General features: G+C 34.6%; 2 protein-coding genes across 2 annotated transcripts; both read right to left on the reverse strand.

Moving 5' to 3' along the window:
* Positions 1-7,276: 7,276 nt before the first annotated feature.
* LOC130965662 (uric acid degradation bifunctional protein TTL-like) lies at positions 7,277-8,575 on the reverse strand. The gene is made up of 6 exons (XM_057890423.1): positions 8,514-8,575; positions 8,315-8,385; positions 7,950-8,167; positions 7,721-7,822; positions 7,500-7,626; positions 7,277-7,350 (listed from the first exon to the last, which is right to left on the reverse strand). The coding sequence occupies exons 1-6, from the start codon at positions 8,573-8,575 to the stop codon at positions 7,277-7,279; spliced, it is 654 nt and encodes a 217-aa protein (XP_057746406.1).
* A 107-nt stretch (positions 8,576-8,682) lies between these two features.
* LOC130965663 (uncharacterized) lies at positions 8,683-11,003 on the reverse strand. Its single transcript, XM_057890424.1, has 6 exons — positions 10,819-11,003; positions 10,275-10,692; positions 9,871-9,989; positions 9,473-9,784; positions 9,280-9,385; positions 8,683-9,114 (listed from the first exon to the last, which is right to left on the reverse strand). The coding sequence occupies exons 1-6, from the start codon at positions 11,001-11,003 to the stop codon at positions 8,683-8,685; spliced, it is 1,572 nt and encodes a 523-aa protein (XP_057746407.1).
* Between the last annotated feature and the right edge of the window lie 2,651 nt (positions 11,004-13,654).

A 13,654-nucleotide genomic window follows, 5' to 3' on the forward strand; every position in this document is an offset into this window, starting at 1 on the left:
ACAGAAAAAAAAAGGCAAAAGAAAAAAGGTGAATAGAAAAAATAAAACACACAAAAGAACTGGAAAAGAATATAGAATTTTTGTAGTTTTCCAAAAATTATTGTATTTTTTCAAAAATTGTTATATTTTTCACTTTTTGTTTTTCTTTTTTTCTTCTTAAATGGAAGAAGAAGAAAAATAGGAGGAAAAAAAATAAATATACAAACTTTTTATATTTTTATCAAAAGATTATGTATTTTTCTTAAAAAATTGTGTTTTTTTCTCAAAAATTTGTTTTCGTTTTAAAAAATTTTTTAATTTGGTTTTATAAAATATTTGAATTTGTGTTATTAAAAAAAAACAATATTTTTGACAAAGTAACTTTTAGAAACTTGGTTAAAATAATATTTGTTCAACTAATATTTCTATTAGAATAGAATAATATATACTTTCACCCCTTAGGTTATTATGCGACTAATTTTTTTAGTAATTGACAAAAGTATTGTTTTATACTTAGTTATGGAGAATTGGTGTATTTTAATTTAATATAAAAGTGTATCTTTTCTAATTTAAATTGTCAAATTGAAATCTCAAAATTGCATAAGGCAATATTTGAATAGAAATTTGAGACTCGGATTTTTAGCGACGTAAGCTCACACATGCTTTCTAATTTTTAGGATTTTCTTCGTATGTTGTTGTTGCGTTTTTATTGTTTGTTTTTGTCCGTGATGATGGTAGCTATGATTGTAATGTGTTGAAAATAGTTGTATATATGTAGTTTATGTGTTTTCATGGTGGGTTAGGGATTAAGGTTATTGTGCCTTCCTAGTTGATGGCAATTTTGATGATCATATGTTATTTTCATATGGCTGTCATTACTATTGTGTGTCACCATGGGGATCCTTTCTGACGAGTGAAGACGGTGTCGTCTCATACATCAGGGACCACATTTTAGATATTCCAAAACTTGACCTAGATTGGCTAGTTGTGTTTTTCATCAGGGAGTACTACAAAGAGCTTGGGTATGATAAGGTGGAACACTATTGATGGCTGGTTTCAAACAAGCCCTTAGAAACTGGTCTAAGGGAACTAAATTCTGATGCTGAGCTCCTGGAGATGTGCTTCCATGCTGAAAGAAACCACAGAGAGGTGCATGTGTACTATGAGCATGGAGTATCTATTCCAACGTATTTAGAAGAACCATTATCCAAAAAGGGCAAGGAGGTGGTGGTTGAAGTCCTTACCCATCCAGTTTTACTGAGAATAGGACCAAGGTCTAAGGCCATTCCTCCACACCCAGTTCCAAACCAATGTATCAACCAACCTAAAACTACTGAACCCACCCAGCAGCCAACCTCTACCATTCCGAACCCAATTTCTGTGGCTGCTACCCCTGCCCCACCCAACCAAGATATGAACCATATTCAAGTACTAGCTCCAACCACCAATTCAATCCTAATTTCCAAATGTGCTCCAACACCAGTGCCTAAGTCAAAACCTAGTAAGATTTTCCAATCCAAATGCTCCTCAAAGAATGGGACAGAGAGAAATGTGTTGCTTTGAAAAAAAAAAACTAGAAAGAAAGGTAATGCAAGAACAACACTGAATAGGAGATATATAACCAGGGCATTAGTTAAAGGTCATGTGACAAGACATACAACTAAAGGGAAGGGAAAGCAAGTTGAGACGGTTGTGTTATCACAATTTAAATCTTTGGACGATTATGAAAGTGCAGAGGATAGTGCTTATAAGCCCGGGGCTGAAGAAAGTTCCACTAATAAGGAGGTTACCAATACAATACTAATAGCTAAAAAGAAAGCTGTTAACAAGAAACATCTTTAAAAAGTTAAGCTTAGTAAATTGAGAAAGCAGATACTCCAAACTGATTATGGTTTGGTGCTTGAGGATGATTCAGGTGAAGATGATGAGTTATTTTTTGGACCAATTGTAGACCCTAGTCCTAATATTGGTGTTTATGATGCTCTTAATGAATATCTTGATGATTCAGATGGGGCACATTCTTGGCATTCGGAAGAAATGAAAACACCTCCTAACTCAAAAGATGAATTTGGTGAAGTTGAGAATGACGAATCATTGACAAACCCCGTTTTGACGGTTTATCTTGTATTGATTTTAGGGGATTTTAATACCTTTTACCCTCATTTATCCATTGAAATAGCATGGTTTTGTGATTGTCTCCTTATTTGTGCTTAGATGTGAAAACGTGCTTTTCAACCCTTAATTTGATGGTTTTAATCTCCCTTTGATTCCACTAGATGCCTTGATATGTTTGTTAGTGATTTCAGATTGAAAAGGCTAGGAATGGATCAAAGGAGTGAAGAGGGAAAGCATGCAAAGTGGAAAAATCATGAAAAGTCAAAGAAGTTGAACTCGCCCATGGACGCGCGCGCGCACCTGGCGCTTGCGCGCACCTGCGAATTACCCCATGGACGCGTACGCGTGATGTGCGCGTACGCGTCGGTGTTGGTTTATGATTTTTTAATGAAAACGTGGCCAACGAATTCTGAAGGGTTGTGGGGCTCAATCCTAACCAACTTTGGCGCCAAAGATGCTATTTAAAGCCAAGGATTGAAGAGCAAAGGGAATTCCATTCATTACACACACATTAGGATTAGTTTAGAGTTAGTTTCTAGAGAGAGAAGCTCTCTCTTCTCTCTAGAATTAGGATTAGGATTAGGATTAGTTCTTAGATCTAGGTTTTAATCCTTGCTTTCTTCTACTTCTACATTTCAATTCTTTGTTGTTAGATTCATCTTCTTCTACTCTTTTGTTGTAATTTCCTTTATGTTGTTCTTACATTTTGTTGTAGATCTAGTATTGTTCCCTCTACATTCTTCCAATTCAATAAGAGGTAATTCATAATAATTGTTCTTCTTTGCTTTTCCATTGTTAATCTCTTGCCTTTGTAGTTAGATCTCTCTTTAATTCTTGCAATTTATGTTGTTTACTTTTATTGCACTCTATGTGTTTATTAAAATGTCTCTTTTAGTTTTAGTGTAGATTTTGTTCCTCTTGGCTTTGATTGAGTAATTAGTGACTCTTAAGTTACCTAATTCCTTTGTTGATTGACAATTGGAGAGATTGCTAATTGGTTTGGAGTGCACTAAAGCTAGTCTTTCCTTGGGAGTTGGCTAGAACTTGTGGCTCAAGTCAATTCATCCACTTGACTTTCCTTTATCTAGTAAGGGTTAACTAAGTGGTAGCAATGAACAATTCTCATCACAATTGAGAAGGATAGCTAGGATAGGACTTCTAATTTTCATACCTTGCCAAGAGCCTTTTATAGTTGTTAGTTTATTTTTATTGCCATTTACTTTCATGCCTCTTATCAAAACCCCAAAACAACTCAAACCAATAACAAGACACTTTATTGTAATTCCTAGGGAGAACGACCCGAGGTTTGAATACTTCGGTTTATAAATTTTAGGGGTTTATTTTAGTGACAAACAACTTTTTGTATGAAAGGATTATTGCTTGGTTTAGAAACTATACTTCGACGAGATTTTATTTGAAAAATTCTAAACCGTCAAAAATCCAATCATCAATCATTCCTTGTTTTCAGAGAAGGTACAAGATTCAGAAAACTCCTCCTAGAGGTAGGGATGAAATTCAACACAAAGCTAAATTTTAAAGAGGCTGTGAGGGAGTACTGCATACAGGAAGGTAGGAGAGTTTGGTTCAAGAAAAATGATAACGTAAGGTGTCGGGCTTTATGTAAAGGTGAGGAACAATTATCACATTACTCGAGGAAGTTAGAATGTATATCATGAGTACAATTGCTTGGAACAAGCTGAAATTCATGAACCATGTTAGCTTACTACCACCTGTTCAACGTAGCCACTTAGAAAAGATCAGGAATGAATCAAAGAATTGGGTGCCAATGTGGTTCGGAGATGCAGACTATGAACAATTCAAGGTCCATGGTTAGCCAACCAATATAGTAGTGGATTTGGAAAAGAGAATATGCACATGTGGATTTTGGCAACTGAATGGTACTAATTTTTAATTATTATTACTGTTTTTATAGTAATTATGATTACTGTTATACTTTAGTTGTGGTTGTTGTATTTATTCTGATATTGTAATTGTGGTTTCTTAATTTATTGTGGATTGCATTGGCTAGGGCAGGCAAGCAGCCTGACAATTTTTATCATAAATAGTTGAGAATGGGTGCATACAATGACACATATGCATTTCATATCAACCCTATTCCTGGACAAAAATTATGGGAGAAGTCAATCTACAACAGACCACAAACACCCAAGTTTAAGAAGATGCTGATGAAGGCCCAGTTAAAGGCAAGAAGCAGAAAATCATCAAGATGAAGAGGATATATAAAGAGGGTTCTTACTGTCATTGTGGTGGTAAGGGTCACGACAAAGAGAATTGTGCCAAGAAGAATGCTGATGATGAGGCTGTGACTACTGCAGCTGTTGCAACTACTGCTGCTGTTGAATCTGGTGAAGCTGATACAAGTACTCAGTAACAACCTCCAGCTGCTGCAACTGAAGTATAAGATGAAGGCAATGCTACTAAGATTAAGCTTGGCATGAGTCAACCCATTGTGTCAGAAAATAAAAATGAAGACTCTCAACAGATTTTCAATCATTGTTCTCTGTTATTGTTGCTTTATATATTTATTTTCATCTCATTAAATATTGTCCTACAGGTTGCAACAGCTGTTGTGCAACCCAAGCAAGGCCACCAAAATCTCCCATTAAAAAGAAGATAACCTCCAACAACTGCACCAGCTTCAATTCCTCCACCAACAACCAGTGCTCCTCCAACAAATGTTTCAAATGCTCCTCCACCACCCACTGTTCCAATTTCAAATACTCCACTACCAACAACTGCTCGTATCGATCCAATGGTTGGTGCATCTGCAGCTACAGTTTCGAGGTTGCATAACGCCCTACGTTTTGTACCAACTCCGGGGTTCAAACCACTAAGAAAATCCAAGAAATGAATATTTAGCTATTTTTTGTTGAGACATTTTGGTTTTAAACATTAAACTCTATAGTTTTTGAGTTCCATGTGTCAGGTTGTATGTTTTTGGTTTGAGTTAAATACTCTATGTTGTTTTTTGATAGTGTTTCGTTTGACACAGACAAATTTAGAAACAATTAACATAAGCTACATATTATCATCGAATGTTTAAAATCTTATTATTGTTCCTTAGCTTCACATTCCTTCATTTCTAAATTACAATTAGCAACAACAATGACAAAATAGAATATTGTGTTATCATTTCTATTCATTTGTTCATAGGGTACAACAATCACAACTTTTTTGTAACACAATATCCAAATGGCCTTGACTACTTCCATGCTACACAAACAATAATCACAATTACTAACAGAACAATAACTAACAACACACAAAATGCTAGTTTTTGAGCCCTAACTTTAAACTCCAAGCTTCCAATCTTCCAAGCAAATTTCATTCTCCACTCCTTTATTTCAAATCCAGGATTATCTCTATCATTTACTTCTTCATCCGGAACTTTGTCCACCCATATAAAGAGACCACACCACCTCTTGCCAACACTTTGCAACCACATTTCATGCCCATGGAGAAGAAATGTTACAAATTGAATGAGCAACGACACTAGCTATATACATTAACAAGAAACATTTACATTGTAATTAGGACAACTATAAAATAGTCTCCCTAGATTCGCCTCCGTTCCTAACCATTTGAGGACGAGTCAGCTGCCACACCCACACCTATCTGAAAGTCATTCGTGACTACTTCTGGTGGTTTTCCTCCCACAGCTTCTCTCAGATCGTCGGTTACTAGAGGTACTAACATGGTTGCTACCTCCACCCATCATGATCCATTCAAACCATGCTCAACAACAGTAGAGAAGAAGAAGGAGAGCAGAGAAGAAGAAAAAGAGTGGTTTCTAATAATAAATTAAAATTAGGGTTATAAACCACTTCATGGACTAAATTGAGTGAAATAACGATAACAACCGCATTAGATAGCTGTTACCTATCCAATGTGGCGCCTCTCCATACATGTCATCGCGCCGTTTGGGAATATTCTCCAAAAAATGCTTCAGGGATGACCGTGAGTCACTTTTGTTAAATTCAGGGACAATATTGGAGCCAATGCAAGTTTTGGCGACGACTTTGAGTCTCGAGTGCAAGTTTAGGGACCACTCTAACATTTAACTCTAGTATAAAACTATAAATGTAAATTAAAAAAGGGTTATTAAACTTTACTTAGAGGAAAACGTTTCATAGTGGGCAAAGGATTAGATGGTCCCATAACAAAACATGTTTTTTTAATTTTTTAATAATTGCTAAATAGTCCTTATTAATTTTAATTACAAATTAATCCCATATATTTTATTTAATTATAAAAATTATTTTTTATTTTATAAATTATTATTTTATCAGTCATCTATTATCACTACAAGAAAACTGGTAGATAGCGGCGGATATTTAGCGGCAGTTTTTTTCAACCAAATGATCTGTTTTTGCAGCAATTTTTTGGTAACCGCTGCAAAATGTACCCATTATGCAACGGTTCTTGTGGCGGTTTTAGGGGACGCTACCAAATAATCTCTTTTTGCAACAATTTTTCTATAACCGCCGCAAAATGTCCAGTTGTTGAATGTATTGATACTCGTTTTGCAGCGGTTTTTTCCAACCGCTGCAATATTAACTTTAACTTGAATTTTTTGTATAAACATTATTGCCTTCTTAAAACTATTCTAGTCCTCGCTATTTTTTTTTACTGAAAAAACATGTTTCAAATACTACAACTTAATGCATTAAATAAATTTTCAATTTTGTATTACATAAAAAATAATTCATTAATTAACAAAAATATTTATAAATGAATAACTAAAAACAAATTTACGAATCAGGTTTTCTCTTGTACTATCAGCCATTTTGAGTTTGTATTCAACCATAAATGGTAACATAAAAATCAAGTGAACGTTCGAATTCATAAACTCAAAACAAAGTTCAATGGAACATAAAAATCAGAATTACTAAAGTAGACAAACAAGTTTTGAGTCAAAATTTTTCATCAACATTGTATTGACCTGGCTAGAAATACTCTGTCAAAAATCCGCTGCAGTGACGTGATAACGGATCTAATAAGTTATCTCTAAACCATGGCAACTTGTTCAGATCGAAATCCCTTTTTGCAGCATGTACGACATCTTCTCTATATTGGGTGTTTAACGTTTCGTTGTCTTCTTCTGGAACCTTATTGAGCTCAACATCCCTGGAGATGTCATATCCACCGGAGGAGATAGCATCTAAATCATCTTCTGAATAGTGTCTGCTCCATCTAGAGTGTCAGTAACTATTTCGCCTGAATATTCAGTTGACACTGAATATATGAACATGCAACCAACAACATATAAATCTACTTAAAAGATAATGATAACTTCCAGGTCATTACCTAGTTATTAAGGAAAAAAATTGCGAAATTTTGGAAAGATGACTTTCAAAATTAACAAATACAAAATTAACTATTACCATCCCCTTCGTCGGTAGTTTGGACAGATTTCTTGAAAAGAAGCTCTCTAATAGCATGTTCTATATACTTCAATTCCTCTTTTGAAGCAATCTCCAACTCAACACCATGCGAGTTATTGAAGCGCATCTGCACCATAATAAAATGTATAGTTGATGGTCTTTTTTGTAAAGCATATTGTGTCTCTGTAATTCACTTTCTATGCTAGAAATTTATTTCTAACCTTTAATTCAGCAAGTATGTCTTCAGATGTCCTACCAGCTACAAATGTCACAAAAACATAGCCAAATTTCTCCTCATACCTTGATCTCCATTCATGAAGTTCCTACAAATTTTAGCATGAACGTAACAACTATCATTGGTTAAATGTTGTAAGCATATATCAACTTAAAATACTTATTATTCAAATAATGTTTAACTCAAGTGTTTAAGGGTACAGCTAATGAACAGACCTGCACAGTAGCTTCGTTCACTGTTTCCAAGTATTCATTAGAACAAGATCGTCCTGATATAGCCTCCAACCAAGACCTAACATTCAACTTACGAGACCATATGTCTCTGGCAACCATAATTGCATGTTCTAATGAAGAGAATGAAGAGGTTATAGCCATTTCATTAGCAAATGTTGTGCCTGCACAGCATGATGAAAAATCCTCCGTTTTCATTTCTCCTGTTACAACACCATTTATATTAACTATATTTGTCAATGATAACAATATTGTAATTCAAGATAATTTACTCGATATCATAATTTTCTTTATTGGAGGTTAAGAACAATAACAATGATGATGAGAACGATAAAGCCATGAAAACTAACTTTTAAAAGCAAAAATCGTTGGAAGAAATGAGGAACTAATGGTATTCATGAAAATCAATTTGCAATGAAAACTTAATTCAAATACGAAAACACAGATAGTAATGTAACCAGCAAACAGCGTACATCATAAACACTGTTAAACTTATTAAACACACACAGATACTCTATAAATGATGTACATGTTTTGCCATATTTTTACTATGCCACATAATCGATGTTATCAGAAACATCTTCTATTGGGTCTACTATATCATCATCCATTGTCAACTGTAAATTACTGATGTCACTGCTGCTGACATGTTCAACCCGGGCTATGGAGAAAAAGCAGCTTCAACTTCTTCATTCTCTCCTCCCTTGTCATACAAGTCTCATGGTTTTACATGAACCACTACACTCCATTCTTGATCTACTTCATCACGTACATAGTACACGAGATGAGATTCTGATGCCAATATGTACGGTTCATCCTCTTCTCGATCACCAGTGTGAATTGGACGAGTGAAATTAACGCTGGTAAGGCCTAGATGGTCTTGTTTCATTCCTCTGCTCGTAGTTGTATCAACCCAAATACATCTGAACAAAACCACTGTGAAATGGCAACTGTAGTTCAGTTCGATTATGTCCACAATTTTTCCATAATATGGAACACTACCAACAGTCACTCTATTGTTACGCATGCTGGCATAACTTCTTGTATTGGATGAGACATAAACTCCACTATTTTGTGTTTTCAGCCCGTCTTCCTTTGTGATAGTTCTAAACTTGTACTCATTGACGTTGTACGCCCCAAAACGTCTTACCTAAAACATAGGACCACATGTCAGCAACTTCATTTCTTTCGAATGTACAGTACTGTCCATTGGAACCTAGCACCATAAATTAGAGTTTGTTTATATAAAACACTAGAATTCATAATTTATAATTCTAGGGCACAAATAAGTTGGTCAGGTTAAATTTCTATGAACCTCACGCTTGAACCAGCGAGAAAATTCTGCATGCACAACACGGTCTATCTTAGATTGCGACCTTGTTTGATCCCATAATTTTCGCTTGGTTTCTACCCTAAATGTACTTTACGACATAACAAGAAATTAGTATAATGACTGAGTGTCTAAAATTGGTTATAATCGTGCTTAATGATTACATGTGCATACTTACTCAATAAATGGAGCGACGGCCTCGCAATTGACTAGCACATGACGATGTGCCTGATCTCTTTCCATTGGGGTCAATACAAAATGTGAAACAGCCCCTGAAACTTTTCCAATTTCTGGGAACATAGTACTTCCTGTATTGTTTGTAATATCAACAGGTTGATCATCAACTTGCGCTGGTCGGTTGATTTTAGTCTCAATATTATCGAAATATCTGGAGCAGAATGTCAAAATCTCCTCGAATAAATAGCCCTCCGCAATTGAGCCTTCTGCTTGTGCCCTGTTATGCACGTGTTGCTTTAATCTTCCTAAGTACCTTTTACATAAATACGACATAACACTTAGTATATACGTAACGAAATTGAAAAAAAATGTCTTAAATACGTTTAGTAGCAAGCTAACTTTTCTATTGGATACATCTGCCGATAATGTACCAGGCCACCAAGTTTTAGTTCATCAACGAGATGCACCGTAAAGTGAACCATGACAGTGAAGAATGATGGAAGAAAAATTATTTCCATCTGACACAGAGTTTGCACAACATGATTCTGAAAGGCACCAAGCTGCATAGGGTTTACAGCTTTTCCACAGAGTTCTCAAAAAAATGAGGACAGATTCACAATCACAGTTAATACTGAAATTGGCAATGCATTCTTCACTAAAATTGGAAGTAATTGTTCCATTAGAATGTGACAGTCGTGACTTTTCAACCCATACAACTTGCGCTGCTGGATGTCAACACAACAAGCAATATTGCTTGAGTAACCATCTGGAAAGACCACGTTCTATAGAGTCTTCAGGAATACATTCTTATGTGGATTCGACATTGTGAAGATTGCTGAAGGATATTTACCACCTTCGTCCGGCCACAATTTAGGCCTTATGCCCATGCTTTGTAAATCTTTGCGAGCTTTAAGATTATCTTTTGATTTGACGCTATCGTTTAAGATAGTGAAGACCATATTGTCACAAATGTTTTTCTCTATATGCATCACGTCAAGGTTATGACGCAAAATGTGATCCTTCCAGTATAGGAGTTCAAAGAACACACTCCTCTTTTTCCAATACGAGTCATCTTGATCTGCATCTTCACCAATGCGTCTTCTTTTGGCTGTTAAAGTTGAGTTCTTCAATAACGATACTTGTATGTTACACTGCTGCCTTAAGACATCTGTTCCATAATACTTCTTCGGTGGATCTCTGCTTTCAACTTGTCCGTCAAATCTACTCCGGTCAAATCTATATTTATGGCCCTAATTCAAGAAGCGGCGATGGCCCGTTTAACACCATTTTCGACTGAATGTTAGTCGCTGAGCCTTAGCGTCCACGTTACACGTGGGACATGCTAACCCACTGTACGTGTTCCACCCAAATAAATTTCTCAACCCTAGAAAATTGCTAATAGTCCACATTAGCGCCGCATGCATCTTGAAATTGGTCCCCTTATTAGCATCATAAGTTTCAACGCCATCGCAAAGTGGCTTCAACTCATCTACCAAGAGCTCCAAATAAACATCGATGTTGTTACCCGACATTTTAGGACCGAGAATAATCATAGATAGTATAAAAGATGCCTGTTTCATGCATAGCCAATGAGGAAGATTGTACGAAATAAGAATCATAAGCTAAATGGAATACGTGGTACTCATATTTCCAAAAGGATTAAATCTGTCACTTGCTAAAGCTAAACGAACACTACGAGGATCGTTAGAAAAAAAAAGAATACTTTGCATCAAAGTCTTTCCATGCTTCAGCGTCCCTTGGATGTCTCAAGTACCCATCATTATTATCTGCCTCTTTATGCCATAACATGTCAGATGAAGTTTTGCTACACATGAATAACCGTTGCAGTTGTGGTATAAGAGGAAAGTAATGGAGAGTCTTCACTGGGAGAGGCTTTTCGTTTTTCCTGACAGGTATTTTGAGTTTCGTAACGGAACCCTTTCGCGTCTTTTGCTTCCATCGTGAAGTCCCACACTACTTGCATTTGGTCGCGTCCTCATCATCACCCCTATACAACATGCAATCATTCGGTCATGCATCAACCTTTTTGTATTCAATCCCCAACTTTCAGATAGTTTTCTCGGCTTCATACAAAATGGACAGGAATTTGGCTTGCTCAAATGCATCCCGCAATAAGTCCAAAATCATCGACATAGCCTTGTCACTCACACCACACATACACTTAATGTGATAAAGCTTCACTAGGAAAGACAACTTTGAGTATTTCGAGCAGCCAGGATATAATTTCTCTACTCCATCCACAAGATCGGCAAAATCTTGTGCCTCGCGACTTGGACCATCGTACAGGTACGGCAACTCCAGATCATCGTCTTCTACAGGATCCCCTGTTGTGGTCTCCTCACTTCCAGGAGGCATTGTGAAGTTAAATGCCTCGTGCACCATTTGAAGATATGGATTCAACTATCGGTGTGCAAGTAGAGCTCTCCTCAGCTGGTTTCTCACTATGACGCAACCACAAAGTATATCTAGGGGGAAAGGGCTTTATCGACAGGTGGTCGTACGCATCCTCTCTTGTTTGCATAAATTGAAACCCAAATTGAGGGCATGGACACTTTATCATTTTATCCGACGATGCATTCGCAAATGCAAAGTCTAGGATCTTATTAAGTCCTCGTCGATATTCTATGCTATCTCATGGCTTAAGAATCCAGGTTTTGTCCATATATATTATACACCAAATATATGGTTTAATAATTAAGGTGATACAACTTTTTCATCACTGAAATAATGTTAAGTATCTTACTGTATTTTATCCGCATGATATAACAAATACCGTTCTAAAAACATAAGATGTATGGTAAAATACGTGTGCAACTAAGAACATTAAAATTTATACTAAAATGTGTAGTAAAGGTAGAATATAAAACTAATAGAATGCAAAAAATACGCCACATAATTACAGTTATAGTACGACGATAAAATTTACACCAATTAATGGCACAAAAAATCAAGATTCATGTTTACATATAACAGTCATTCATCTAAGTTCATTCATGGGGTACCTTACAAAAATTTTATCTATGTAAAACACTCCTCTTATAAACCTTTTTATAAGTTGGACTTCAAAATTTTTTTATTCTTATTTTTATTCAAGGTTTATTTTTATGTTTTATTTTAGGTATGTTAATAAAAAAATTTTAGCATTAGTTTTAATTTTTAACTTTTAGGAAAAGTAAATAAAAAATGCGACAACTTAATAGATTAGAAGGTTAAGGAACAATTTTATTACAGAAGAAATTAAGTCTATTTCTTGACCATGAGAATACATAAAATTCAATCTTGAATGGATTCAAAGTAAATATATATTTATTTAATGTTTCAATTTTACATAAATTATTAAATCATTATATAATGGATGTACTCCTATTAAAAAAATTGAAAATGCCTTTATAACAATTTTTTTGTTTGATGAAAACTTCGAAAACTATATGAGTAAAATAAGTAATAAAAAGTAGACATAAGATTTAACCTTCTTGTTATTTGGTAAAAATATTAGTATAATAAAAAAATCGTAGTTTCCATATACAGTAACACACAGTTCAATTTTTTGTATTTTCTAGAGTTATTTTTCTCTATTTTTCATCCTTAATTTTTAACTGTAATTAAAATTTGTTAAGCAAAAAAGTCCTAATATCAGCTAATTTTAATTTTCAACTACTATTAAAAATAAAATTATGTGACTTTGTAGTTTATATGCATTATAATAAAATGGAAAATACATATAATAAAAAATAAAACTTATTTGTTTGTTACATTTATAGGGGTATAGATGATTAACATAAGAGTTATGAGACAATTTTTTTTCTATCTTACTTTTATGATATATGTGGTAGTGACTACTGATGATTAAAGAGAACATAAAAAAGATTAAAAATATGAAGCAACTTACATAATAATAAATTCTTTAATAATATGTATAATAAAAAAACTTCTTTAAAATGATGTAACTCACCAGAAATTTTTTCTGGGATAAATTACAAATCATCAATAGAGTGACTACTAATTAGTATTCAGCGGAAGAACACATCAAAGACATAAAGAATGAGACAAACTATTTTAATTAAGTCTTAAAATTTTTATCATCTACGATTAATATTTATAATTAGAAAATGAATAAGCTAAATATTAATTCAATATGACAAATAATATCGTTTTTCATTAA

This window comes from Arachis stenosperma, chromosome 3 (assembly GCF_014773155.1).
Source record: "Arachis stenosperma cultivar V10309 chromosome 3, arast.V10309.gnm1.PFL2, whole genome shotgun sequence".
Taxonomy (NCBI): Eukaryota; Viridiplantae; Streptophyta; class Magnoliopsida; order Fabales; family Fabaceae; genus Arachis; species Arachis stenosperma.

Excerpts from the sequence above, each read along its gene's own strand:
- LOC130965662 (XM_057890423.1), bottom strand. The coding sequence starts at position 8,575 with ATGGATGATGATATAGTAGACCCAATAGAAGATGTTTCTGATAACATC. Across the intron at positions 8,168-8,314 it reads AACGATTTTTGCTTTTAAAA|GAGAAATGAAAACGGAGGAT; the intron begins GTTAGTTTTCAT and ends GTGTTGTAACAG. Across the intron at positions 7,351-7,499 it reads AACTACCGACGAAGGGGATG|TGTCAACTGAATATTCAGGC; the intron begins GTAATAGTTAAT and ends TCATATATTCAG.
- LOC130965663 (XM_057890424.1), bottom strand. The coding sequence starts at position 11,003 with ATGTCGGGTAACAACATCGATGTTTATTTGGAGCTCTTGGTAGATGAG. Across the intron at positions 9,990-10,274 it reads TGTCGAATCCACATAAGAAT|ATGGAAATAATTTTTCTTCC; the intron begins GTATTCCTGAAG and ends ACTCTGTGTCAG. Across the intron at positions 9,115-9,279 it reads CTCGCTGGTTCAAGCGTGAG|GTAAGACGTTTTGGGGCGTA; the intron begins GTTCATAGAAAT and ends CCTATGTTTTAG.